The following is a 26,302-nucleotide window of genomic DNA, read 5'->3' on the forward strand; positions in this document are numbered from 1 at the left end:
ACTAATAGTTTTATTAAACAGACAATAATTTACAACCTTATATTGACCAATTTAGTTTTAATCATGATACTTTTCCGAATGTTATTCATTTTTTATTATATTTTAAAAGAGCATGTCATTTTTCATTAGTTTTAATTTATCTTACACTCTTATTAATTTACCCACTAATTTTTCGATTTATTTCACTCACCTCACATATATAAAATCCACATAGTCAACATAAGTGTTAAGAATTTAGGAGTGACACGAATTATTAATGAATATGCTCGTTTTTTTACACTTCATTTTTTAGTCTCAACCAAACAAATAGGGATGGACATTAATCTCGCCATGTTCAGGTCAAGGATTCAGGAAATTCTTAGGGGGCGGGGAACGAGTAAAGTTTTATAAATATTTCAGGGTTCGAGACGGAGTCTAAGATTAGTGTCTCCCCGACCCCGATGTGTGTGTGTGTGTATGAAATGAATAGAAAATTCATCCTAAAGACACATTAAATATCGCATTAATTACACTTGTGCTTCTTGTCTGAAGTCCAGTACAGGCCTGTCTGGTCCGAGCTCGTAGTAGACTCAAGACGGCCCATATAGACAAGGCCCTCCAACTAAAGTCGTCAAGGTCCACGGTCACAAGCTGTTCGCGGGCTAGGCCCAATACGGCTGGAAGAGCAGAGACATGTGTCCTAAACGGACACAAAGTCCTACACAGAAGGTTCTGAAGTTCCTTCTCTTATAGGACTCCTAATCAACATCTAAGTTGGAGACTTGTCCACCAAGTCTCCCAACACAAGTCTAACCCTAGACTCGCCTCTATATAAAGGGCTATATCCCTCAACCTATAACTACATTTTTGGCTTGATTCTATACCACACAGAGATACATAGACATCTTGCAAGGACCGATAGTCCCGAACGCAAGAGCAGCTATTAAAGCTCGAAGCTCACAAAACCTAGCATTAATTACTAACGTACTTTAATTTTTATTCCACAACATTTGGTGTCGTCTGTGGGAAGACTACAACAACCATGGTGAATACACAGAACATAAACAATAGTGGAACAAACACTCATGTCCCATCGCGAACAATCGCATCAGTGGTGGACGTACCACCGCACTCAACCTATGCCTCCACCCAAGGAGGAACCCTGGTAGGAACCCTGCCGACCAGGCTAAAAAATGAAGCCTCGAGGCCGACCAGGAGCCTCTGTAAGAGAGCCTTGATGCCTTCCAAAGTTGTTCTGGTAGCTCCCTTGAGAAATTTTGTGCGAATTCGTAAGAAGGGGTTGACCTCCAACGGAAACAAGTTTCGTGAAGACCAGGACGTCCACCAAAACGAATTCCATAAAGATCATAACGCCAGCGATAACAAGCTCTGTGAAGACCATACGATTCACGGAAACAAGTTTCGTGAAGAGTAAAGCGTTCACCGTGACGAATTCAGAGAACTTTCCCTCTCGACTGATTAGACCTCCCTAAGAGTGGCCACAAGGCCTACTAAGACCAGGCCTGAACGACCAGGATATAATTGGGGCCTTGGGGCCGACCAGGAGCTCCTGTAAGAGAGCCCTTAGGCCTTCTGAAGTTATTTCGAAGACCCCCTAAGAAGTCTCTTTGAGATTTCTTGAAAAGGACAACTCTCAGCGGAGCTAAGTTTCGTGAAGACTAGAACGTCTACGATAACGAGTTTGTTGGAGTACAGAACATCCTATAGAGAAAGTTTGGACAAGCTCAGTGAAGTACAGGAGTTCCTATAAGAACAAGTTCAATAGAACACAGAACGCTCAGTAAGAACGAGTACAAAATGTTCGATCGAATGAGTACGGAACGTCCACTGAAATAAGCGTAGCAGAACCCTGAGGAACTCTAGGGCAACCATGAGATTAATTCCATGGATAACTAAGAGTAATAATATCCTAGCAAAGAGCACAAAAGGCTTGGAGGTTCTACAAAAAAAAATCGGAGCAAACACCCCTGCTCAGCAAGAAGCAGGGAGGCCTGCTCCTGGCCGACCAGGAGGTGGCTGACCACATGAGGCCGACCATGCCATAATTGAGGGCATGTGGCCGAGCAGAGCCTCCTGCAGCAGGAGGTCCTGCTCGGCCCCGACGACCCCCTGCAAAAAATTTCAATTATTTTTGTAAAAATGGAAAAAATCAGAAAAAAATCAATTTTTTTTAAATTTTCAGGATTTTAGGATTGAGCCCCGGTTAGGACCGATTAGTGTATATTAAGCGTAACTAATTCGAACTAGGGGGAATTAGTGATTCGTATGATGAAAGTAGCCCAGATTAGGGCCGTTTAACCTATTCACTCTTGTAATTAGTGTGAATTCGGGATAATTAGTGTATTATGCGTGCTGATTAGTCCTGATTAGCCACGTTTAGGGCATATTAGCCTCAATTAAGGCAAATTAGTGCATTCTAGCTTGAAATTAGGCTCTTTTAAGTCTAGTTAGCATCTTGTACATGGAAATTAGCCCCGATTAGGGACGATTAACCCCGATTAGGGTCAGTTGGCAACTTTCACCCTATAATTAACCTTGACGAAGGTTAAGTGGTGATAAAAGCTCACTTTTTAGTCCCGATTAGGACCGTTTAGTGTTGAACACTATCCAAATAGCTTGTGCAAAGGCCTTAAGTCTGTATACTCACACTAATAAGTCATTGTAAACGTGTAGGTCGCTCCACACTTTACGATAATACAGCGATAACCATGAAGGGCTGATACCCATGAAGGGCTGATAACCATTAAGGGCTGATAACCATTAAGGGCTGATACCCGAGAAGGGCCAAAGTACCCCGAGTCGCGAAAAGACCATTAAAACTTCCACGAAAACTCGAGCAATATTCCCGGAAGTTGGGGGGCAAATGATATGGATAGAAAATACATCCTAAAAACACATTAAATGTCGTATTAATTACACTTGGGCTTCTTGTCTGAAGTCCAGTACATACATGTCTGGTCCGAGCTCGTAGCAGACTCAAGACGGCCCATGTAGATAAGGCTCAGAGGTCGTCAAGGTCCACGAACACAAGTTGTTCGCGGGCTAGGCCCAATACGGCTGGAAGAGCAGAGACATGTGTCCTAAACGGACTTAAAGTCATACACAGAAGGTTCTGGAGTTTCTTCCCTTATAGGACTCCTAATTAACATCTAAGTTGGAGACTTGTCCACCAAGTCTCCCAACACAAGTCTAACCCTACACTCACCTCTATATAAAGGGCTCTACCCCTCAACCTAGAACTACGTTTTTGACTTAATTCTCTACCACACAGAAATACGTAGGCATCTTGCAAGAATCGATAGTACTGAACGCAAGAGCAGTCATTTAAACTCGAAACTCACAAATTTTAGCATTACTAACACACTCTAGTTTTTATTCCACAACAAAATATATATATATAATAATAATAATAATAATCTATACTTTTATTGACCAATTTTTTTACAATGGAGTATAATATATGTTTATTTTTTTATTTTTAATGTGTCATTTCTTTATATTAGAAATTAATTTTAATATGATTTGATGTTAAAAAATTAAGATATTTTTTTAATATTTTATATAATATTTTAATCATAAAAACTTATTAAAATTACAGGATAATTATTTTTAATTATATCCCGAATCTCGTGGGAATTCCCGTTCGGGCGGTGATTGGAGAGCAAAAAAAATCCCCATTCGGGGTTAGGGACGGTGATAACATTTCCCGACCCCGAAATGACCCGATGTATATCCCTACAAACAAACTTTAAATGTTTTTGTTATAATAATATAACTTTAATTTGTTTAGTAATTAGTCTTATATACCTTATAATAAGTATCTAATCTCAAAATTCACGTGATGAGCAATAATCGAACCCTACCACATTCTCACCAATTAAATTATCTAATCAAATTTTAACAGGATGTATGAAAAGAATAAGAAGTAAGATAATTCAGTGATGAACTTTATATCATATTTTGATTTGTTTAAATTTACGAGATATAATCAAATTTATAAAAAATATATTATTCTTTATTACGTAATTGCTATGCGAATATATAATAAAGTTAAAACAATCATTTTACATATTAAAAAATTATTTATTTATAGGTACAAGTTCGTTCGAGATAATAATTTAATATATATATATATATGTACATGCCCGTACCTAGCACGGATTTTTACGCTAGTTATCCTTTCTTCCCCGTCTTTCCAAAATGGAAGAAAATTTTAGACACGATTTTATGTAAAATTTCTTTCAGAATCCTTAGCTTTAATTTCTTTTCTTTCTAAACAAATCACTCAAGAACAAGTGAGAAGTTAGTTCAATTCAATTCATTTCTTTCCTTTTCTTTCATTAAAAAGGTTCGGGAACACTGTGTTACGGAACGAGTCAATCTGCTGCTAAAGATTATATTAAGATACACAAGACAAATTTAGTATTGCCTTTTATATAAGAGCCTTTTAGGCTCGCTGTTAATTAATGGATGGCTATACAATTTAGAAGAGAATGATGTTCAGCGATTAGATGATATAGAACATAAAGTACAACATTACAACGTCTCATCAGATAACACTATAGCTTTGCACCGATACTAGCGTTTGTGTAGTAGAATCCGCTGTCTTGTAAGTTAATGCACTGAGACAATGCAGATGTTAGCTCTCGCAAATCCTCCATCGTGTGTGCTGCACTTAAAGTAATCCTCAGCCTGAAAAGAAAGTACATCCATCATTTGAGACGTATTGATCATTATTGGTACAAAATCAGCTCCCTCCTCCACTTGGAACTTTTTTCACAAATATTTTAGGAAGGTATTATGGTTTTTTACTTGCAATCACAAAGTTTTAGAAGCCGATATTGAACTTAATAGATGAAATGTTTAGTCAACATACAAGATTTTCAAGAAGTACTTAAAATTCTGTTTTTAAGTTGTGTGAAGAGAAGAGCACCAGGAAGTGCATCGTATATATCCAGAACCAGCACAAGGTAAAATTTTCTTAGTTATTAATGAATCAGTGTGTTCAGAAATAAGTTAAGAGCATGGTTACTTAACCAAGATGTATTTTATGCACTTTTAACATGCGCATAATAAGAAGAGTAAGGTTTGATCACCAAGAATGACGGGCAATGAGTTTATAACATACCTGCATGAATTGGGAGGCACAGTTGGGGGTCTGATTGCAGTAATGTGAAAACCAGATTTTAAAAGATGCCTGTTCCATAATTATAAGAAGTTAGGAATAGATATCCCGGCAATAGAACACGACGAAAAAGATGATAAAGTAACCTGCTAGCTCGCAAGGCCTTCTCTTCACTCCCCACAATTAGGGAAATAATTGGACTTGTAATAGGAATCCCGGTCAGGGCATGAAAATCTCGCACCCTGTTCCAGAGAGCAGTTCTACGCCATTTTTCCTTTCTAGCCACAAAAACAGCAGCTGCCATATAAAAATATAAGCAAATCAAATAAGTTGCACAGACAGGTTAGGATACACCCACTATTTTCCCACTTCTTTCTTGCTTCTATTTCCTCCTCATTACATAAGATGCAGGATTTTAAGATTTTTGGCAGAAAGACTAACCAAATTTAAACAAGAATAAATAAAATGCATTGTAACATGCACTGGCCTCTGAAATTTTATTGGTTGGGTCTATAATATCAAAGAGGTGGACTGTATTTACATGATTTACATAACTATATATATTGTTCATCTGAGCAGTACCTCCTTTGGGCAAAAAAGAGTACACAAAATATTTAAATCAATAAACTACATCATTATGCTACTATGCTATCAATGTTCCCTTCAGGTGAAAATGATTACCACGTGCAGCAGCAGCAATTGGTACTGGGGTAGAAGTTGAAAATATAAAAGCACGACCCCTCGATTGAACAAGTTGCTTCCACCTTTTGCTGTTCATGTAACACTGATTAAAAAGAATGTATACATACAGCAATTAAATATAGTGTAGAAATACTAATCAAAGTTGGTTACATGCAGCATCAAATTCGTTTACAAAAGAATCAGTATTTGACCGATATTTTAACTAAAATATGCAATATGACAGATCAGCTAAATTTCCCGATCACAACTTAAAGATATAGAGCTCTGTGCACAAAAAAAATGTCATATTTCACCAAAAAGACTACATTTGTTAAGTTTAATGATTTTGGACTTAGAAAATGAAATGAAAACCTAGAGCTAATATTCGTAGGAGATCATAAAAAGGGGAACAGTGATAAATCCATACAACAAAGAACTCAAAAATAGCCGGTCTCAGGTACTTCATAACATGCATTTGCTTATCAGCCACTCTGATCTATACCAGATTAGATTGACCGGTTGGCCAACTATATCAGGTGTTATATTTCAGAAAGTATCATGTAAGCTTAATTTAAGGTAGTTGTTAACTGAGCGACTTCTGTATGTCACATTCTCTTAATCTAAAGTTCCAAAAATATGGCAGCCACGGGGTCAGAAGTACCTGCATGCGATAAATCCACCATGGCAACCTGCAGCCTTACTCAGAGTTCCCACACATATATCAACATCTCTTTCACAGTTAAACTCCTCGGCAACACCCCCACCATTTTCACCACAAACAAATGTCCCATGAGCCTGGGGAAGATAATGCAACATCTTTTAATCAAATTACACAATGAGTATACTGAAAGAAGGTATATAGCCCAGATTTTCGAGAACTGATATAACAATACAGTTCTCAGATATAAGTACATTCAGTTATATTGTATAAGATCGGATTGGACAACATGCATTATATATATTCTCTGTTTGTTACCTAAAGCACATTCATTGATGCATATTAATGAGAAAGTAGACTTCAAAGATGAGGAAAAAAAAATACATTTAGATAAAGAAAAGAGTGCGGGAGCAGCTCTACAAGAAAATCTTCATAAGCTACTTATTGATGGCCAAAAGAGAAAAAAACTCACATCATCAATCACCAAAAGAAATCCATGTTTATTCCGAAGCATTGCCAGCTCCGCCATTGGTGCAAAATCTCCATCCATACTAAACAAGCTGGTCATTTATACAAATGATTTATTGAGCATCATGAACACGGACATTTTCAAGCAATTACTTAAAAGTTATGCATTTAAAAGAACAAAAGCATCTCATTTTCTTATGCAACGGAAATTTCATAGGAGCTCTTACAGAAAATTGCAGAGGATACACAATTACATTGACAAAATCCTATACAAGGTCAGAAGATATCAAAGTAACTTCTATATACGGTATAAGGATCTTAGAAAGGAAATCTTAAAAATTGCCATTCAACAGCTTTTTTTAATAAACGAATATTAAACAATCATCCTTGCTTATAAGAAAGATTGCTACAAATTAAATATTTAAAAGTGTCTTTCTTATATCTGATTCAGTTACTGTCAACATTTATTAAAGATTACAATGAATCTCAGTTTTTTTAAACTTCTGTAATTAACACAAAATCATTGTATATAATCAATCACTTCCAAAGCAAGACCAACCATTCTAATTAATAACACGCTCACTTGTTTTTTTTCTCAAGAATGCCCTCTAGCTAGGAAAGGAATTAGTCGAAACACATCTAAAGCAATTTATGCCACCTTTCTAATCTCCTTTTGTCTATTGCTGATGCGGTAACTTGGATCATTACACCTCACCTTCTGAAGAAATTAAACTTGTCTCTAGAAATAAAAGTAGATATGAAAAGAGAATTCGGCCATAGAAGAGATAATGACAGTATGGGCTCAGGGTATTAACACTCAATATACATTCTTATTGGGAAGTATTCCTGTTGACATGGTCAAAAACTCCAATATAGGCGTGGCTACTGAGAACATGTAAACAAAGGAAATCAGGCTTGTACAGACTCCCACACCATTTCCAACCCAAAATATAACATGCTAAATGAACACCCATTCCCCCACCCACCCACCAGCACACTAAAAAAATAAACCAAAGCCACTTGTCTTTCTTACCCATCAATCAGGATATAACACAGGTAATGTTAGTGTTTAGCTGAAAATCATGAAACAAAAAAAAACCTTGTACCTTTCCAGAAAGACAGATGTGGACGTAAAGTATGTTAACAATATCACAACATCATTACATTTCCCAAGGCAATAAACCTTTGGAGTGAGGTAATCGAAATTGTTTTTCTACATTTTTTGAGGCAACGTGTTTTGACAACCAAATGATAGTAGCAGAAAATAGCACAGAGAACAAAGAGCTAGGTGACAAAACGTTCCTATTAGCATATTTTACTGAAGTAAAGTACAGCTGAAGTGAAGTGACTGACCTATCAGTTACAACAACTCTCTTTTTCAGTTTGCAACTCAATCTGTCAAAAATTAAAAAACCATAAGATATATGTAGAGAAATTAAACGGTGATAAGGGATGAGATTTTGAGCAATCAATGAACAGGGAGATCTTAGAGAAACTAAATGAGACAAAACACTTACAGCAGCTCATTAAGGTGGGACATGTCACAATGTTTGTAAACAAACAGTTGTATGCTTTTTTGTCTCTCAGCCAGACGAATGCCATCAATAATAGATGCATGATTTAAAGCATCAGAAAATATAGCAATTTTTTCATCATTTGAACATTTTCCACCTGAAGCTAACAGAGAGCCAAGACTTCCTATTGCTGTCATTACAGCCATATTGGCTGAAAAGCCTGTGGGACAAAGAAGGCAATCCTATAAAACATAATATCAGTTTACATTATATATCAGAGCTGATTCAAATATTCAATACAATAATACAAAAATAAATAAGATTCTCCACTAATGTACTAGTACTTCACTCTGTAACATTAATCGTTTCTCAGGTTCCTTTCATCTCATAGTACTAAAACTTTCTAAGTAGGGGTAGCATTACCAAACAAACTGACGTATCTACACCATCCGTAAGATATTATATTGGGCTAAAAACTTACAAGTTCTACAAAAGCCTTATACAAAGAATTTTGCCCTAGTTGATAGATCTTCCCTGTGATCTTTATCTTAATACATTATATGTCAAGTATCAGCATACATCTGGAGTAAAAAGTATTTGCATCTAGGTAAACTGACACGACCGTGTAAGCCATGGTGTCTTTCTCACTTTTCCCCCCTAGTTAAATAGTATTGATCCCATTATAAAGATCAGCAGTCACTAGTGTAAATCAAAGAACCTTCCTGCTTTTTCTTTGCAAGTAAGAAGATCACAACTCCAACGGCGTGTATTATTTCCAGTTAATCATTATATTTAACCGCATGCGATGCTCTATCTTTTAATATCCAAAACTCAGTCAGGCAAGTTTCCTTAAGTTCAATGAAATAAGTGAAAGGCAAGTAGCAATAAAAAATCTAGTGAATATGTAGAATACAGTTCATCTGAGACCTCTTTATTCTTCAGTTCTGCCAGGCATGACTCAAGTCGCCTATGATAATTTGTATACCCACAGATCAAGGCAGAACCTCTCGGCCCCATTCCATGTTCCTCTGCTGCCTAGAAAATGAATAAAGGGAAAACATAGGTATTAAATTCTAAGATCTAATAAACATTTAATCAGATAAAAGTTGTAATATCAGAGCCTGTTTAGCATACCTTTGCAGACGCCTTACCTACCGAAGGATGTGAACTCAATCCCAAGTAATCATTTCCGGAGAATATAAGTAGCTTTCTGAACTTCTGAGGGCGTGCACCTGCTTCATCATTAGCTTCTGTATAACGTGACACATGGTCATCCCCTGTCAAATACGCACACATATATAAAAAATAACAGATACACAATATATCCCTCAGTCAGACTAGGAATGTCCATACGCACTGCACCTGATAAATACTCACACAAGTGTGTGATAATAATCCAAAAAAAAAGGACCCAGGAACAATAACTCAAGATCATATTCATTTTACAAACTACAGATTTATGTTTAAAAATTTAATTTGGTTGCTTTGACCTAAAAATGGGCTTTCAAGGTGAAGAGTGTTAGAATATACTATAAGATCCTGATAAATACTCCTCCCAACACCTTACGGTTTTGGAAGAAGTGGTGACATATCAGATATGATAGTATAGCTAGCAACCAATACCTTGGTATGATATGCTTTAGAAAAATCTACAGTTGCATATAATAACTAACCGGCGGAAAAAATTACACAATCCCACTTATAAACCATAATTATCATAATGGGACTACTCTCGTGTCACATTCAAAACAGAAAAGGGTTCTCTCCATGTTAGGATGAAGCAACCCTCTTCTGGAGAAGGAAGAGAAAAGAAACTAAAACCGATTTATAACCCATGTTTAAGATACTCATTTAAGTGCTGATGGGCCAAAGAAGTATAATTTCGTCCAAAAGAATTTAATTTTATTTAACTATGTCGTGATCATAATTAATTAATATTTCCCACACACAAAAGCTACTCGTCATGTTTAAATATATTGCTCCTCACTTTATACTCAGGTTAGATTATATGAAGAGTGAAGACTATACAGAGGGCCTATTGAAGATATAAATTCATCTATACCGAGTCACTGACAGACAGAAAGACCGAATCAAAACCTTGCAATTTTTCTTGGCACAACAAAAAGCTGGTCATTAGATATACCAAAAAATGGTGTAGTTCTGTAGCTATCAAGCATCGTTGATAGCCGATGGTGGACTAATAACTAAAACTCAAGCCTAACCTAATCCAAAAACGATTCTTCACTGGAAGTGACCATATTTGAGGTTTAAATATTTAGTCTTAAGCACTTATTCAAGATAAAACAATACAACATGATCATTTATGCACAAAATAATCAAATTAACAGAACTCATTAGATTATAGCATAATTCAATATTCAATTAATAGTCATACTACCTTATACGATAGATAAGTAATAAGTTGCTTGAAACAAGACTCGGCAATAATAGCATCAAAACTCTGATACACACATTTATACATGCATTACATTTTCAGAAAAACACATCCAAACTAAACAAAAGATAATGATCCATTAATACTCATATATAAATAAATTCAATAAATAAATAACCCCATTAAAATTTAACTAAAAAAATTATGGGTAATAATAATTAAAAGATACCAGAACTGGGAATGTCTTGGAGCCAATTTTGGAAAGTGGAATCAGCAATATCCACGTGGACAGAATCTCTATCCCATTGACGCAAACCATCAAACACCTGGTGGTCATCATTTTTGGGCTCGAATTCTTGGGCTTTTATTAAAGAAACATGGTTGTTGTGGAGGTAAATGGGCCGGAGAGATCGAATGAGTTTCAAAGATTCGAGCTTTGAGAGTGCTTCATCCACCCAAATGTCCCACAAGCTCATTTGCATTTCTTTGTGAATTTTGCTGTTTTTAGTGCAATTGCAGGCAGGTGAGTTAAGGTTGTGTTTGAAGTGTGAGTGTCTAGTGTTTCCTTAATATCCCACCAATATTCTGTAGATATATACTATCGATTTTTCTAATGCGGGGCCAAGGGCCCACAATAACCAATAAGAATTTGGTGCATTTTGAATTGATAGTATTTACAATAACTTCATCAATCAAAATACATCAAACTCATGAGAGTTAGGCACACGTTAGAATACTGATATACTATTATATTTAGTTTGGGCACGCTGAGGTTAATAAATATGTATAAATCAGTGAAAAAGAGAAAAAAAAAATGAGTAAAATAGTAGGATCATTAATTTTTATTGTATAAAAGGAGATAGTGGAATATGTTTTTGTTAAGTTGTTATTTTCGATATTTAATGATGAGAACTTAAAAGGTAAATTATTTGGTGGCTAGAGTTCTGTCGAGGGATCCAATAAATTGATTCACCTGATTACGTATTCACGTAATTATGTGAGTACAAGATATCTTATTAACGAAAATGTTAAATACCCAAATTTTTTTCAAATATTGATGTGTCAAATTTGTAATTTGTAAATTTTCTAATAATAATAAGGATCACGCTTATATATATTACTAGCCTATAATTCGTGCGGATTGCTTTTAAATTTGATAGTTTTTAATAATATATTTTATAATATAATTTTCAATAGTTGAAAAATAAATTGAAGAATAAAATAAGTTATAACAATATATGTTTTATAATAATTTGAAACTTGACTGAAAATAAATAATATAATATAATATTTTGTTCACGGGACCCGAACCCTGTACCTATAGAAATTGTTAAAATAACGAATATAAAATTTTAAATATAATAAGCTGTTGACGGGGTTCGAACCCTGAATTCATTAGAGCGGTTTAAATATTAATATAATAATATTTTATTATTGCATCCAACAGTTCTCATCTTTCTAACTTTAGATCTGACGGTTGTTATTTGTCGTATTAAACAACTGTACCGAGTACCGATTAACTGACTACCAAATAGAGGATTTTCTGCTTATAATAGCATAGTATAGATGTGCCCCCAAATCAAAACCTGTCACGTGTATGTCAAATCATTTAGTATAAAATTTAGATTATAAATTTGGAGTACCCAGCATTACTATTTTTTTAATATAAATATACGAGGGGTATTATGTAATCACAAAATTAATTTAAAATTATAATTTTATCATTAAAATTACCCTACGTACTCACTACTCAGGTAAGTCTTTTAGATACGTGTTTAGGGGCATTTTTTTCTATACTCCAATTATCTAAAATCCTTAACTTAAATTATAGTAAAACTTTTCAAAAGTTTTGTTTCATAACAAAACTGTAAGTATAAATTTAAGATTATAGTCGACCCCACTAGCGTTCAACGAATTTTATATAATTTTTATTTTACTATTATTTTAATCCATCATTTTCGCTAATAACATTAGTGATGCCTTAATCGAATACATAAAAAATGTACATGGTAGATGATTGTATTTATTGTGAAGAATCTTTGTATCAATTTGCATTCAACCAGAACTGTTAATTGTATAAATTTATATTACATTGGATTATATTAGAAAAAGAAAATAAATATTAAATCTATGAATATGGGTAAATATAACTCAATACGAAAATTAATTGGTATTCTGAAATAATTTTTAAAAAGTAAAAATGATGGGTTTCCCTGAAACAACTCAAAATATTATATACTGATATGAGCTCTTTTCTTTCTTTTGAAACCAATGATGCAAAAAAAAAAAAATCTGAATACAATATTTTCATGTCTTCTTCTAAGAATCAGACCTAGTGCACACCATGAATCAACCACCGTGATAACAAAGTGAACTCTATCATGAACTCTCAAACATCCGGCTTTAACATTGCTTTATAGTTTACAAAATTTGCCAATACCCATGAAAGGGTTAATGATGCGACTGTAACTACAAACCTTCCATAAATTAAGGCACTGAGAGGCGGAGGAAGAGACCTGGACACTATAAAATGTTGTCCTCTGCTGCTATCACTCAGTTTGATGATTCAGCCTTCCAACTAATGTGAATTCTAACTGGGATGCTCCATGGCCTTAATTCTGTAGTGCTACGACAACCATAACAGAGGAGCGAGATAATAATCACTTCATGCTGAACCTGCTTCTTCTGGCTCTTCTCATGGATGTATTATAACCACCATTTCCTCCAAACCCATTTGGAAATGGACTCTGCTCTTCATCGTCTTCGCTAGTATCATCAGATCGCCATCGAAGTCCGCCATTTGCACTTGCATCCTCAGTTGCAGTATCCTTCTCTTCATGGCTGGATCAAGGAAAATAATATTTACAAACACGGAATGTCTAATCTACTATTAACAGCATAATGAAAAATTATTCCAAGAAAAAGAGAGGGAATAGATTAATGCACTATAAACAAAGAAGTCGGAACTTACCTCCAAGATACATCCATTAAATCACCTGGGGACCCAGCCCAGTTTTTACTTGGTCTGTCCAATTGTTCATGATTACCAGACACATTTAAGTACATCCCTTGAGCAGAATCTTTAAACAAGCCCCGACTGCTGAAGGATGAATTAATAGTATCAGCTGCAACAGTACGGGAATAGTGACTTTGGCTTGCATTTTGGAATTGATTAGTGAACTTATTTTTATCCTTTTCCAGGGAGATGTAACTGAGCTGTTCATCACGGAACTGGCTTTTTCCAGGATTTCTTAGTGAACTTCTGTTGAAATCTTTCAGTGGTGTGGCAACCACAGAAGTGGCACGAATTGCAGGAGCCGTTATGCCATTAGATTTGAGGTTTTTAGAATAGCCATTTGTCGAATTATGTATTCTTCTGGCACTCACTTCAGAATTCAATGTAGAACCATATTTCTTGAAGCCAGAGTGGAGCAGGGATCCCATTACTTTAGATGGAGTTTCACTAAATAAAGGGTCCAAAAAAGGAGTTGCAATTTCACCCCCAGAAACGAAGGGAGAGTTGGCAGCAGGAGGGACCAATAAACTAGTCAAAATTGTTTCTTGCCCTTTAGTTTCAGAAGTTGCTGGGAAATCGATTTCATTTACCGAAGGATTAAGTTCAGGCAATTTTCCATCTCTCAGTAATTGCTGTTGAACTTCTGGAAGTAATTCAATGCTCTTGTCCTGCAATTGAATTTTAAATTTTTATAAAAAAATTATTGTTTGAAATTATTATTTATACACTATAGTTACAGTAAATTCAGCTGAAACTTCAAAAGCAACAAGGACTTCTTTTCATATTCGGAGCAGCAAGCCTATTAACACTGTAACTGAGTTGTTTGTATTTATTACGTCTCCTCTTCATTTTAGATCGAGTGCATAATTTACTAGTTAAACTATTCTACATAAGTTCCCAAAAGTATATATCTTATTCTCCTAGCAGCAACAAGATCTACCATAATCTCTATCACAAGTTGACTCATTTATTTTTCAACTGACATATCCCTAGATTCATTCTTTTATAATTTCAAAATTAATTTGCATGTGCAAATGTAGTACTTACAACAAATCCTGCTCTCCACTGACTTGCCAATCTGAACTTGGATAAGACTTCCTCACTGACAGAATTGTTAGAAATGAAATCCTGCTCCAGACTTTGAAGCTTGCGATCAACCTGATATGCCTCAATGTAACGATAACGCTGGAATAGGAAGAAAAAACAGTTAGCCACTGTCAGTCAATCCATATATAACCATTTATGATGTTCAAGCTCCTAATTCTGAAAAAAATCCCGCTTCTGAAAGATAGAAGCCAAAAGATACATAACCAACTAACAAAAACAGACAGAACGCATAAAGGTTGGGTGGGAACAGTAATGAATGTTGTTGGCACGCAGTGATGCAGCACAACATTAAATAGATACAACAATATGAAAAAACTCTGTAGTAGCAACCAGATATAAGCAATGACCTGATTAAAAATATCAAATCAACTTTAACTTCACAATTTATATCCGTATTGATGTTCCTTTAAACCTTGCAAACCCAGCACTCTTTAGTAGAATTGCAATACTAGCTCCTTGATTTCAGCAATAACAATATATCTTGTTGTGGGGTTTGTATAAACTTGGTCAATGAACAGCATTTTCTCTGCATTTTTTAGGCCTTCGGGTTCATGAATACTTGACAACCAGTTTCACCAGTTCCAGTAAGGCATACTTATCCTCAAACACGAATATTTTCAACTATCTTCAGGTCATTTTATGCATAACATACTACTGACATTAATGTACAGAGTTATATGATGGTGAAAACCATACTAAGTATTACCTAAAATGTCACCAAAATTAAGAAAACTACAGGAAACACATAAAATAGCAGCAAAACTGACGAGCGGCAGTTGGAAACAGTAAATACCAATTAAACTTTGGAAAGCAAAATTGAGGTTTCATCTTGAACTAACAGATTGCCATCAGTTAATGATACACACTTTCAAAACTTAAACGTGTTTTCTAGAACAGAAATAGAAAGTAAGGAAGGAGCTTATACAAATTTTCTTCTAATAAAATTTAAAAGATACATGGCTAGCATCCCAGAAAATTTAATTATGTGCTTTCCAAATCATGAACATGTCTTTTTACAACCCGAGGTTTATCTCAAACCCCAGGTCACATAGTTAACCTTATTTTTCTTGCAAGCTATAATTTTGTAAAAAAAAATATAAACAGGACAATTTCATAATCAATGATATATTTATTCAATACAGGTAGACGAACATAAATATATTTTTAATATGCGATACACTAGAACATTTACAAAATTATAACAAAATTATTTCACAATTCATAGCAGATGTGTTCTGCCGGTCTGTTATAATTTGCATTTCATAGCATTGAATTCTTGAAAAAAAATCCTCTTCCAGATCATGCCGCATGCAGGAAGAGCACATATATTTTTTTGTGGGGCAAAGGAAAGATTTTCTATTAAATTGTTGATGATACCTGCAAGTAGAAAACGACAAGAAGACTTCCGGTAGGCGATAAAGGCTCGTTAACAGCAAAATCATATAAGCACTTATGCAGATACTTCTCCTCATCTGAATCCCAAGGTAATTCTATAATTCGATCGACCAACTTCCTTCTGATACAAAGACAACATATCTCAGTCACTAGTGTTTCCACCCAGTTCATCCAAGTTTGAGAATCATCTTTCAAGACATTAACAGAACTCCATGATGTTTCATGCCTCAACTTCAGTTTCTTAAGTTTGGAGCACAGCATTCTCTGGTACATAAACGCCTCAGTCAGAAGTCCACACTCCACTCTCACCCGAACAGCAGTGACGGCCTCACTAAGTGAGACTAACTCTGCACCACCATCACGCCCAGACCACCGCAGAACCATAAAAGCTGCATCAGGATTTTGTCTTTCTAATAAAACTTGTGCTACCTTAGGATGAGTAGTTGGACCTGAAATTTCAGGAAGAATGCTGCAGGCTTCCTATGAAGTAAAAAAGTATAAATCCGGTTAGGGTAATTTGCTTTAACAAGCATAATAATCCACCATACTTTCGTCTATTACATTTAGACCACATGTTTGTCCTTGCAGCTTTTGCATAGACACTCACGTTTAGAGATGTAAATGAAAATTTTGGCTGCAAACTAGATCATAATATCAAAAGATATTGGCATATTATTGAAGTTAAAGTATTGAACAATACTCAAGTATATATACATCACATCTGATATTGCAACTTGGTTATGTCTTGCTATTAAAAATTATACCCATCCAACAAATTAAGAAGATGACAAGGTGACAAACATGTCATTCAGACTGATAGTATCCGAAAATGGGTTAAAAAACTACAGCATATATGAAGAACACATGGTTAAACGTTAATTTGTGGAAAATCTTTAAAAATTAAGGTCTCGGTGCACTACATTAAAATGCAGCATATTGAATCATCTGTTAAATCTTTAAAATTTCAAACAAGATCAGGACGTTTAATAATGTTCAAACCTCAGCATCTTCCAAAAGTTTCCATGAATTTTCTCTAAAATCCGGGATCCCTATAAAAACATCATGTGTATTCCTAGGGGTGGGATAAAATATGTGTACATATCACCTCCCCAAAACACAACTTCCAAGTGGGACATGCTGGGTATGTAGATCCGATTGTTTTATAAATGACAAACAATTTTAAACAATTATGGCATCTCGTTACCTAGAGAACAGATAAAGCACCAAAGCAAAACCCAATTTTTATGGCAGACAGATGTCAAAGCAGGTAAGGCAATGTGTACATATGTATTGGTCAAATGTTTCTAATGGCACTTGTTATGATTGTTCCCAGAGGTTCTTGTAGGATTTTGACTTGAGTTAATGCGGTTATATTTTTATTTTCTTGAACTGAAACCAGGAATGATGACGAGGACGCACCCCGTATAACTAGAACAATTTAATCAGGTTGCGTGCATGATGCATTCATACGATTTGCCACCGGCACCATCAAAAGTTATATTCCTTCCATCCTCAGGGAAGGAACGGGTGAACAAGTCAGCAGAAGTAACTGTTGGAATTTAGCCGCAAGAGCATCTTCCAATCAGTTTACTTCTTTATAGACATGTTGCAAGGAGATCCCTCCCAACTTCCCAAACATCCAATGTAACTGAGCAATCACATGGTGAAACCTCCAAGGAGGACTACTACTCTTAATGATCAGCAAAAAAAACAGAAAATGCACCTATGCAACAGATAAAGACTAACACAACAATTTTAACAGTTAACTTGAAATTCCACAGATTCTGGATTGATAATCAAAAAACTGGATTCATCTCATAATTAAAATATTTCCAAAAATCATTCCTTGGTGGAAACATTCTATCTTAGATTATTATCTTCTTTGGGTGCCTATCCTACATTGTGCCCAAAATTTTATGCATTCAATTTAGTGGCTTAACAACAATTTCCTAAACCTTTACACGACAACATAAGCAGAGTTTGACATAAAAACCAAAACGAGAAAATGCAGCCCGCGAGCTAACATTCAAGTTACTTATTCATCACTAAAAGTTTAGTTAACAGATTGTAAAATGCAAGTTCGATATCCAAAGAATTTTTTTTAAAAAAAAGTTACCTGCAGAGCCTCATCCGTGTAGTCATCCAAAAGGTAAAATGTAAGTGATTCCAGTAAGGAATGTCTTGTTATACCAAAGGTAACTGCAAAGTCATCTACAATAGGTCTCCATTCATAATCAGGAAGCGACCACTGTCTATCAAATAAATAATACAAGAACTGATATAAGTTAAGGACATATCAAATGTTCAACGAAGCTGGCACCAAACTTGGGATGTCCCGCTTGGAAATGGAATGAGAGATCAAAATTGGTCATATAGCTCTCACCCGAGAGAGAGAGAGAGAGAGAGAGAGAGAGGGGGGGGGGGAGGGGGGAGGGAGGGAGAGAGAGAGAGAGAGAGAGGGAGGGAGGGAGGGAGGGAGGGAGGGAGGGAGGGAGGGAGGGGAGGGAGGGAGGAATAAGTAGAATTATAAAGGTCTAATACAAGTCATCATGTATCTCTCATCTTAAAGAGGAGAGAAATGTGTTAAAATTTGAAGATACACTCCTTTAAAAAAATTGATGATACATACATATATATATAAACATATATACATATAGATATACACTGTCGAATTAAAAAGGATACTATTGCATGTTTCGCTAACAGCATATCTGAACTTCCATGTAAAAAGAGTGAATCAATTCCAGCTCGAAGATTTTCGAATGGATAGTGTCCTGTCAATCCGTCAATCTTCGGGTAGAACCCTTCCTTCTGCAAGGAAGCAATTTCAGATTTTTCACCCATGTGATTTAGAATTTCATCTTCTATATCAATATTCTTCAGTGCTTCTTCAATGAAGAGTGTAGAACCACAATTTAAAGTGGTCTCAGCAGATTGATTTATTGAATCAGGCCATGAACGTTCAATAGCAGCTGCTTTCCTTCCGTGTACAATAGAACGCCAAGATGCATAACTTTTATGCCGTGGCCTGACATTCTCAAGAAAATCATGCCTTATACACCAGATCATCATCTCCATGTGCTGCGCTCCAACATAAAAATTAACAATGAGAAGCCGGCCAAATGCTTAAGATGAAAATACAATGTTTCATTGAGATCGATCACAATTTCCAAACCTTTAACATTCATTAGCTATTTTATTACGTAATTCCTTACATAAGAACAGACGGTAGATGAACCAAAGCAAACTATAAAACTGAAATCATTATAGATCAAACATGAAAAATATGCCAATCAACATCGAAACTTTGATACAAGGTAATTTGTTACTTACATAAATCTGATATGAAACTACATTGTAGGAGTGTGCATTGAGCAGTAACAGCAAACATAATCTAAAATTAAGAAAACATAATATGAACCATCATTCATCAAACATTCCACCATTATTACAATAACAAAGATATTGTATATAAGGTATTCATAAATTAGTCAATGACAGCAAGCTCATTTTCATTAGTTGGATTTTTACACAAGGATCAAATGAAAAAGTATCAGTCTCTTTCCAATGACCCGGATAACAAACTATTTTTACCTCTAAAAAGAATTACAGTATACACCACAAAAGTATTTTGAAATTTGATAGTGAAACTCTTTCCTTATTTGCATACTGCTTCTGTTGATTCTCTCTTATAAAATGTGGGGCACTTTTTTTAGTTTCATGCAGCAGTCGAAACCTATAACTATAACATTCCAATGTTACTATTAAATCATCAAAGCAATAGGGTGGTGTAAAAAAAGTATTGGTGCGTATTGCAAGAAATTGTTCTTGTGCAAGGGTCCGCGTTACTTGACTGCGGAAATTATACTGGGTATGCACAGCAAATGCTACATATGTGATTGATGTCCAGGTCAAAAACAATATTCAATTCAACTTAAAGAGGGGCAGAAAAGGATTTTAACTACAAAGAAAAATCAAGCAATAAAACTTCAATGAAGTAAGAGTACTGTCTTATTGTACAAAGCTTCAAATGTAATTGCACGCTTTTTGATGTAGGACAATGTTAAGAAAGAGTTGAAAACAGGGATAAAATTTTATATCCGCAGAGAATCAATACCCAACATATATAAAACTTCTGATTTGTCAAATATTTGTCAATTCATAATGTTCCAATTTGTCTACGAAAATTACAAGTGTTTCAGTAGATATCCTAAACTAAGATTACGTACAGTTGGATTATATTGTGGGGTGTGTGCCTGTTTGGTTTATCTCCACTTGTAGATAATTTTAGCTACACTAAACACTAAGCAAATATAGAAATCCTAATCCCGCCCGTTCTTGTAGTTATCACGCCGACTTAAAACTAAAAATAAGTTTTCTAATAAGTTACTCTTAGTTTGGATGTAATTATTATTGATATATAAGTCACATGTTATGAAAAGCAAAAAAAAAGACACAATAATATAAGTTGTATGCTGTGAGAGTAACATCAGTCTTGTGAATTAAACTACAAATTTAAGACAAGTCACGCACATGAGTAAGCATTTTTTTCTAGAACTCAACTATTAACTCACTTTAGTCGCGTTTACTTACTATATCTAGAGGAAGGATCAATGAGTAACTATTTTATCCGGGTAACTGAGTAACTAAATCCTAACCATTATTTTATTGTATCCAAACCGTTCAGATATTGACACCTACAAAACACCCACGTTTAACACCAGTATGATAGCGGACGTTAAATTGAGGTTAAAAAAACTGACTGTCAATTAGTCTGCTTAATCATTTTCATATGCTTTTTTTTTAATATGTATGTTTATGTGTTCTGTAAAAAAAATACAAGGTAGGCTATAATTACAACAAATTATTAAAAACTACGGAACACTAGTCAAAATATAAAGTTAACAAAAATTAAAGAACATAAATTACTTACATTTAATTTTTTTTCCAAATTACTTTTTGCTATTTTTGTCAAACTACTCTTTATTACTATTTTGAAGGTGAACTTTACTTTAAGTTACCAAAATATTCAGTATTTATTTGTTATATTTTTAATTTTACAAGATACACTATTTAGTCATTTAATTATCACATTAATTTAATTTTTTATAAAACACATAATAACATATAGATTTATAGTATTTCTTTTACTGAACACATACCTTTTTTACAGAACACTATATAAAAATTGAAGAACAAAAAAATTAAAGAAAATTAATAAAAATACATTACACAAATAATTGAAGAACATATTAAAATTAGAGAACATTAATAAAAATACAGTACAAAAAAAATTATAGAACACATAAAAAATTTACAGAACATGCAATTAAAATTACAGAATACTGAAATTGCAGAATATAAGAAATGGTGAATAAAAACAGCGTTAAACATATTAAAACATCCTAAAAAAATATAAACACGTAATACATAACAAATTTAAAAAAAAATTTAAAAATACGGAACACGACATTATTACAAAAAAAAAAGTAACGTTAAATGAATAAACTAAAAATGCAAAAGAAAATTACGGAACACTATACAAAAATAAAAAATAATAGAAAACAAAATAAAGTAATAAATTTCTTGTATGGATATAAAAAATAAAAAAAATACATAATGTAAAAAATGAAAGAAGATCATAATTATTTAAAAAAGGATACGAAAGACTAGTTTACACAACTTGTAAACAGTAAGAAAGTAAAAACACAAAGAAAAACTTTCAAAACTATCATGCAGCACATTAAGTCTCACGTTTAAGTTCCTAGGTTACTAGATTAAGGAAGTTACCCACATAACCCTTCCCTATATATCTAAACTATCATATATCCGAGTTATATATCCTAATAAAATATCCAAAATATTTTAATTATGTACACATTTATATCACTGTACTCGTATAACATAATTGACAAGCAATTTAATTATTTTTGTCTCCACATCACCTTACATGACACATAGATGAGTGAATGCATGTCTATGCAAGAGAGAAAATAAATTTCCTACTACCTAATGAATTTTCATTGCAATTCAAGCATGCTATACATGCATACCCTAAAGCTATGAACTTGGTTTGATACTAAAGTTCTAAGCATAGCTAAAACTGATTTTCACAAATAAATTTTTTATTACAAAAAAAGTTAGATGCCAGAACTTAATGAACAGAAATGCACAGATATGGAATTACTCTCGTCATTTTTAGAGCATAACAAGGTTTGGATTTCGGAAAAAATATGGTGGTTAAAGGATGTTAACAAAATTATAGTCTGGTAACTTTTGTTACATCCAAAGAAAAATAACAAAGAAAAAATTACTAGCTTATATAAAATTCAAGAGCTTAATCAAATCAAACCTGCTTCGTTTTCATTACACACTCTTGTAATTGGTGAAGATCGTGAAACTGTGATGAAAGAGAACCCTTGAATGATGATTCCAAAACTTCAAGCACATTGGATATTCCAGCTAGCTTAACTGAATACCTAAGAAGTGAGCTCAGTGCTTCTTTCATCTCCTGTATAGTAAGATTATCTAATCTTAAGTCAAAGGAAGCAAAACAAATTAATGTAGAGGCTAAGAACTTATTTCAAATGGTAAGGATACAGATTTTATGAAGCTCTGCCACAATGATTCTGAATATTCTCTTGCACCAATCTTTGACCACCACTTCATCAAGCAAGAAGGCAATGATAGGATCACTAGATACAGCACTTTCATCCATACACACATCTGTAACATCTGTTGAATATCGTTAAGGGAAACTGAACATCACATTCTTACTATCTAATAAATACAATAGAACCTCGCCATCCATCACCCAGGTTATCAGGATAAAATGTTTATATATGTTATTGTTGTCTTCGTTTTGCTAATATTCTCATTAACAGATAAAGAACACTCACTCTTTAAATAAGTTTAAACACAAAAACTTAATGAGGTCGAGCCTCTATGATAAGTAAGTCTAAACAGAATCTTTTTGCTGGAAATAAATAAGTAAAAAAAAAAGATGCAACTGTTTGGTAAAAGCAAAGAGCCCGCAAGAGGATACAGTGACAAATCAGAGAAACCAAGTTGTTCTCGATTGCAACATCAAACAGAGAATAAAGCCGTTCTACATCAGCAGTTAACTGTTGTTCAGCCTCCTCTTTATCTTGGAACCGGTCATCGCATCTCTTGGAGATAAGACCAGCTTCTATACACTCATAGTAAAGACGAAGCCGAAGTCTATTCCCACTCTTTGACACAGGAATTCTACAAATAGGACAACTATCACATCTCTGACTACATTCTGGACATAAGGAGGCATGGCCACATGTATTTAATACACTTTCAACAGCACGTCCACAGCTGCTCAAGTCCCTGGGTGCCCGACAACGCTCAACTTTTGCTTCATTGCACAGATCAAGAAGCTCAATAGATGCTAAATGCTCCAATGCTCTCTTCAAATCAAATAGAATATAAAAATAATGGACAACTAGGCAAAAACCAAAAACAATGGTTCTTCATCATAGAACATACATGTCAACATAAGAAATAGACTCACTAAAAGATAACAGTTATATCTTGAGCTATGAAAAAAGACTAAACAAAGGTAATGTCTATTGAAATTATAGTTTAAAAAAAATACAACGAGCCAAGGTCGGGAGTCCATACTCATGAATCTCCTTATTAGTATGATTCATAGACAATCAGAATTTCTCTTATAGTTTAAACAAATTACAATGAGGTGAAAAATAAAACTGTAAGTATGTCTTAATTCAAGTAGTATATGAAATTTGAACTAGCTATTCAAGTTCTTTGTCGGCGTGAATTTCTTTAAGATCCAACTCAGCTAGAAAACTAAATATGAGGCCCTGCAGATCTGGAAATTTATCAAGTACAAACTCTAAATTCTTGATAATTCATAACAAATACATCTAAGAGTAAACAAACTAGAAAACCTGAAATAACTCGGCCATTAACGAAGTAGCAGAGAGACATTGTAACTCTACAAAGATATTTATAATGTTAGAGGTTATAATTTCCTGATGTCGTTTATAACAAGAAGGCTATGGCCTATGAAAACTGAACAGCAACAGAATAAATTCCCCAATAAATAATATCTTAGTTTCTAATAAGCTATTGGTGGAAGCAAATCATATTGAACAAATAAACTTAATTTTACTTCAATGGTAAATGACTCGAGCAATTTAATATCATATACTAATTTTGGGTAGTAAAATAACAGAGTCAGTGTAAAACATGGCGGGTTTCTACCACATGTCAATTATCTCGGATTTTCAGTTAACAAAAAATTTCAAGTAGGCTAAGCTTGGGAGCACTACAGCCTCATCCAGAGCTATATATCTATGGATAGTGCATGTATACCATACGACAATGCAAATCCAGTATAATCACCCCCTAGTTCATCTAAAGCTACGGAAAATCGGCAAGGTAGCTACCTTTTTATGTAACACATGACCTTTTATAATAAAACTGACAAATGGTATCAAGAATTATATAGTTTTCTTGGCTTTTCAGAACTTAAAACAAAAATAATTTAGCGAGAACCAAGGTGTGATCATCATTTTCCATGTGAAACATATCTTGCTCAGTAATTTTTTTAATAGAAAAAAAAAACACTTTTGTTTCTATTAAAGCCCATAACCCCTAAAATCCACTATAATTAGATACTTCCAGAATTACCTCCTTAGTTTAACTCTCTATTACCAACAAATTCATTATTTATTTTAGCCCACATATTATCTCGCTGACACGGGACACCACATTCTTCTATCTATGTATCATCAAACCGTGTTTATGTACATGTTTACTCAAGCATTTTTCTCACTCTTCACATTATTTCATCGGTGTTATACATTGTTCAAAAGGGTTGATAAAGTAACTATATTCGAAAACTCATTAAATGTCATCCGAATCTGGATACAATAAGCTAGAAAGAAGTGAGGAAACGTTAGGTACACAAGTATTTAACTTCATTTGGTTCGTGATTCTGCCTCTTATAACTCCTAAATCTTGATTAGAGAGCTTCAACTAAACCCACATTTCCTTTACTATATAATACTAATTGAAATTTTAAAAAATAAATCAAGCAAATATACCTAAACACATGTCAATTAATACCATGACAGAAGAATAAAAGTATAGCTACAAATAACAATAACGATAACGAACTATAAAATTAAAGTGCAGCTACAAATTTAAATCGAATACTAAAAATTAGGGTTTACAGTCCCTTGGAAGTACATGAACCACTAACATACTACATAACCCCAGATATTAAATAAACACTCTGTATATACAAAAATTATACAAAACCTAAGACAACTTCATACTAATTGCCGAAATCAAATAATTAGTGTAAATTTTAATACGAACACCGGAATTTGTCATTCAATCGTAATTTACAGATACACAGGATTGGATTCAATACATTGTTTAACTCTGGAACTAAATACCTAGATGAAGTAGATTTATAGCGCAGGTTAAACATAAATCAATAACTAGGGTTTTAGTTGAACAAATATGTTTGTGTGTGTAAATGTAGAGGGAGAGAGAGAGGGGAGAGAGGGAGGGGGAGAGAGAGAGACCTGAACTTTGTCACAGGTGTAATTGAGTAGACGAGGCCTGGAGGTGGGGGCAGCGTTGGGGGAGTGGAGATTTGAGGCGGCTCCGTTAAAATTATTTGTAAATGTCTCCATTACGAATTATGATTGCATATGTCGATATTTCAGTTCGCCTGATTTATTCGATTGCTTCGCTCAATTGATAATCTGCAGACTGCAGAGAGAGATAGAGAGGGTTTTGGTTTTTCAAAAACAGAGGTTCGCAACTTGCGAGTGGGTGTTTCTTTTTTAGAAATGGGGAATTAGCATTTGGGATTTCCTGTAATCTTTTGTTTTTCGTCTTTTTGTTTAATAGACTCTAACGAATTAACATGTGGAAA

At 34.3% G+C, this 26,302-nt stretch overlaps 2 protein-coding genes across 2 annotated transcripts; both read right to left on the reverse strand.

The window, feature by feature from the left end:
* Positions 1–4,403: 4,403 nt before the first annotated feature.
* LOC141688861 (8-amino-7-oxononanoate synthase) lies at positions 4,404–11,432 on the reverse strand. The gene is made up of 11 exons (XM_074492984.1): positions 11,071–11,432; positions 9,581–9,723; positions 9,374–9,481; positions 8,450–8,688; positions 8,286–8,327; positions 6,937–7,024; positions 6,468–6,601; positions 5,807–5,895; positions 5,272–5,422; positions 5,129–5,197; positions 4,404–4,692 (listed from the first exon to the last, which is right to left on the reverse strand). The coding sequence occupies exons 1-11, from the start codon at positions 11,321–11,323 to the stop codon at positions 4,560–4,562; spliced, it is 1,449 nt and encodes a 482-aa protein (XP_074349085.1). The 5' UTR covers positions 11,324–11,432; the 3' UTR covers positions 4,404–4,559.
* A 1,638-nt stretch (positions 11,433–13,070) lies between these two features.
* LOC141690002 (E3 ubiquitin-protein ligase HOS1) lies at positions 13,071–26,244 on the reverse strand. The gene is made up of 10 exons (XM_074494564.1): positions 25,947–26,244; positions 23,405–23,795; positions 22,960–23,094; positions 22,712–22,887; positions 19,045–19,440; positions 18,476–18,634; positions 16,342–16,839; positions 14,905–15,042; positions 13,813–14,525; positions 13,071–13,682 (listed from the first exon to the last, which is right to left on the reverse strand). Exons 1-10 carry the CDS (start codon positions 26,055–26,057, stop codon positions 13,502–13,504), a joined length of 2,898 nt encoding a protein of 965 aa, XP_074350665.1. The 5' UTR covers positions 26,058–26,244; the 3' UTR covers positions 13,071–13,501.
* Between the last annotated feature and the right edge of the window lie 58 nt (positions 26,245–26,302).

This window comes from Apium graveolens, chromosome 10 (genome assembly GCF_009905375.1).
Source record: "Apium graveolens cultivar Ventura chromosome 10, ASM990537v1, whole genome shotgun sequence".
NCBI lineage: Eukaryota > Viridiplantae > Streptophyta > Magnoliopsida > Apiales > Apiaceae > Apium > Apium graveolens.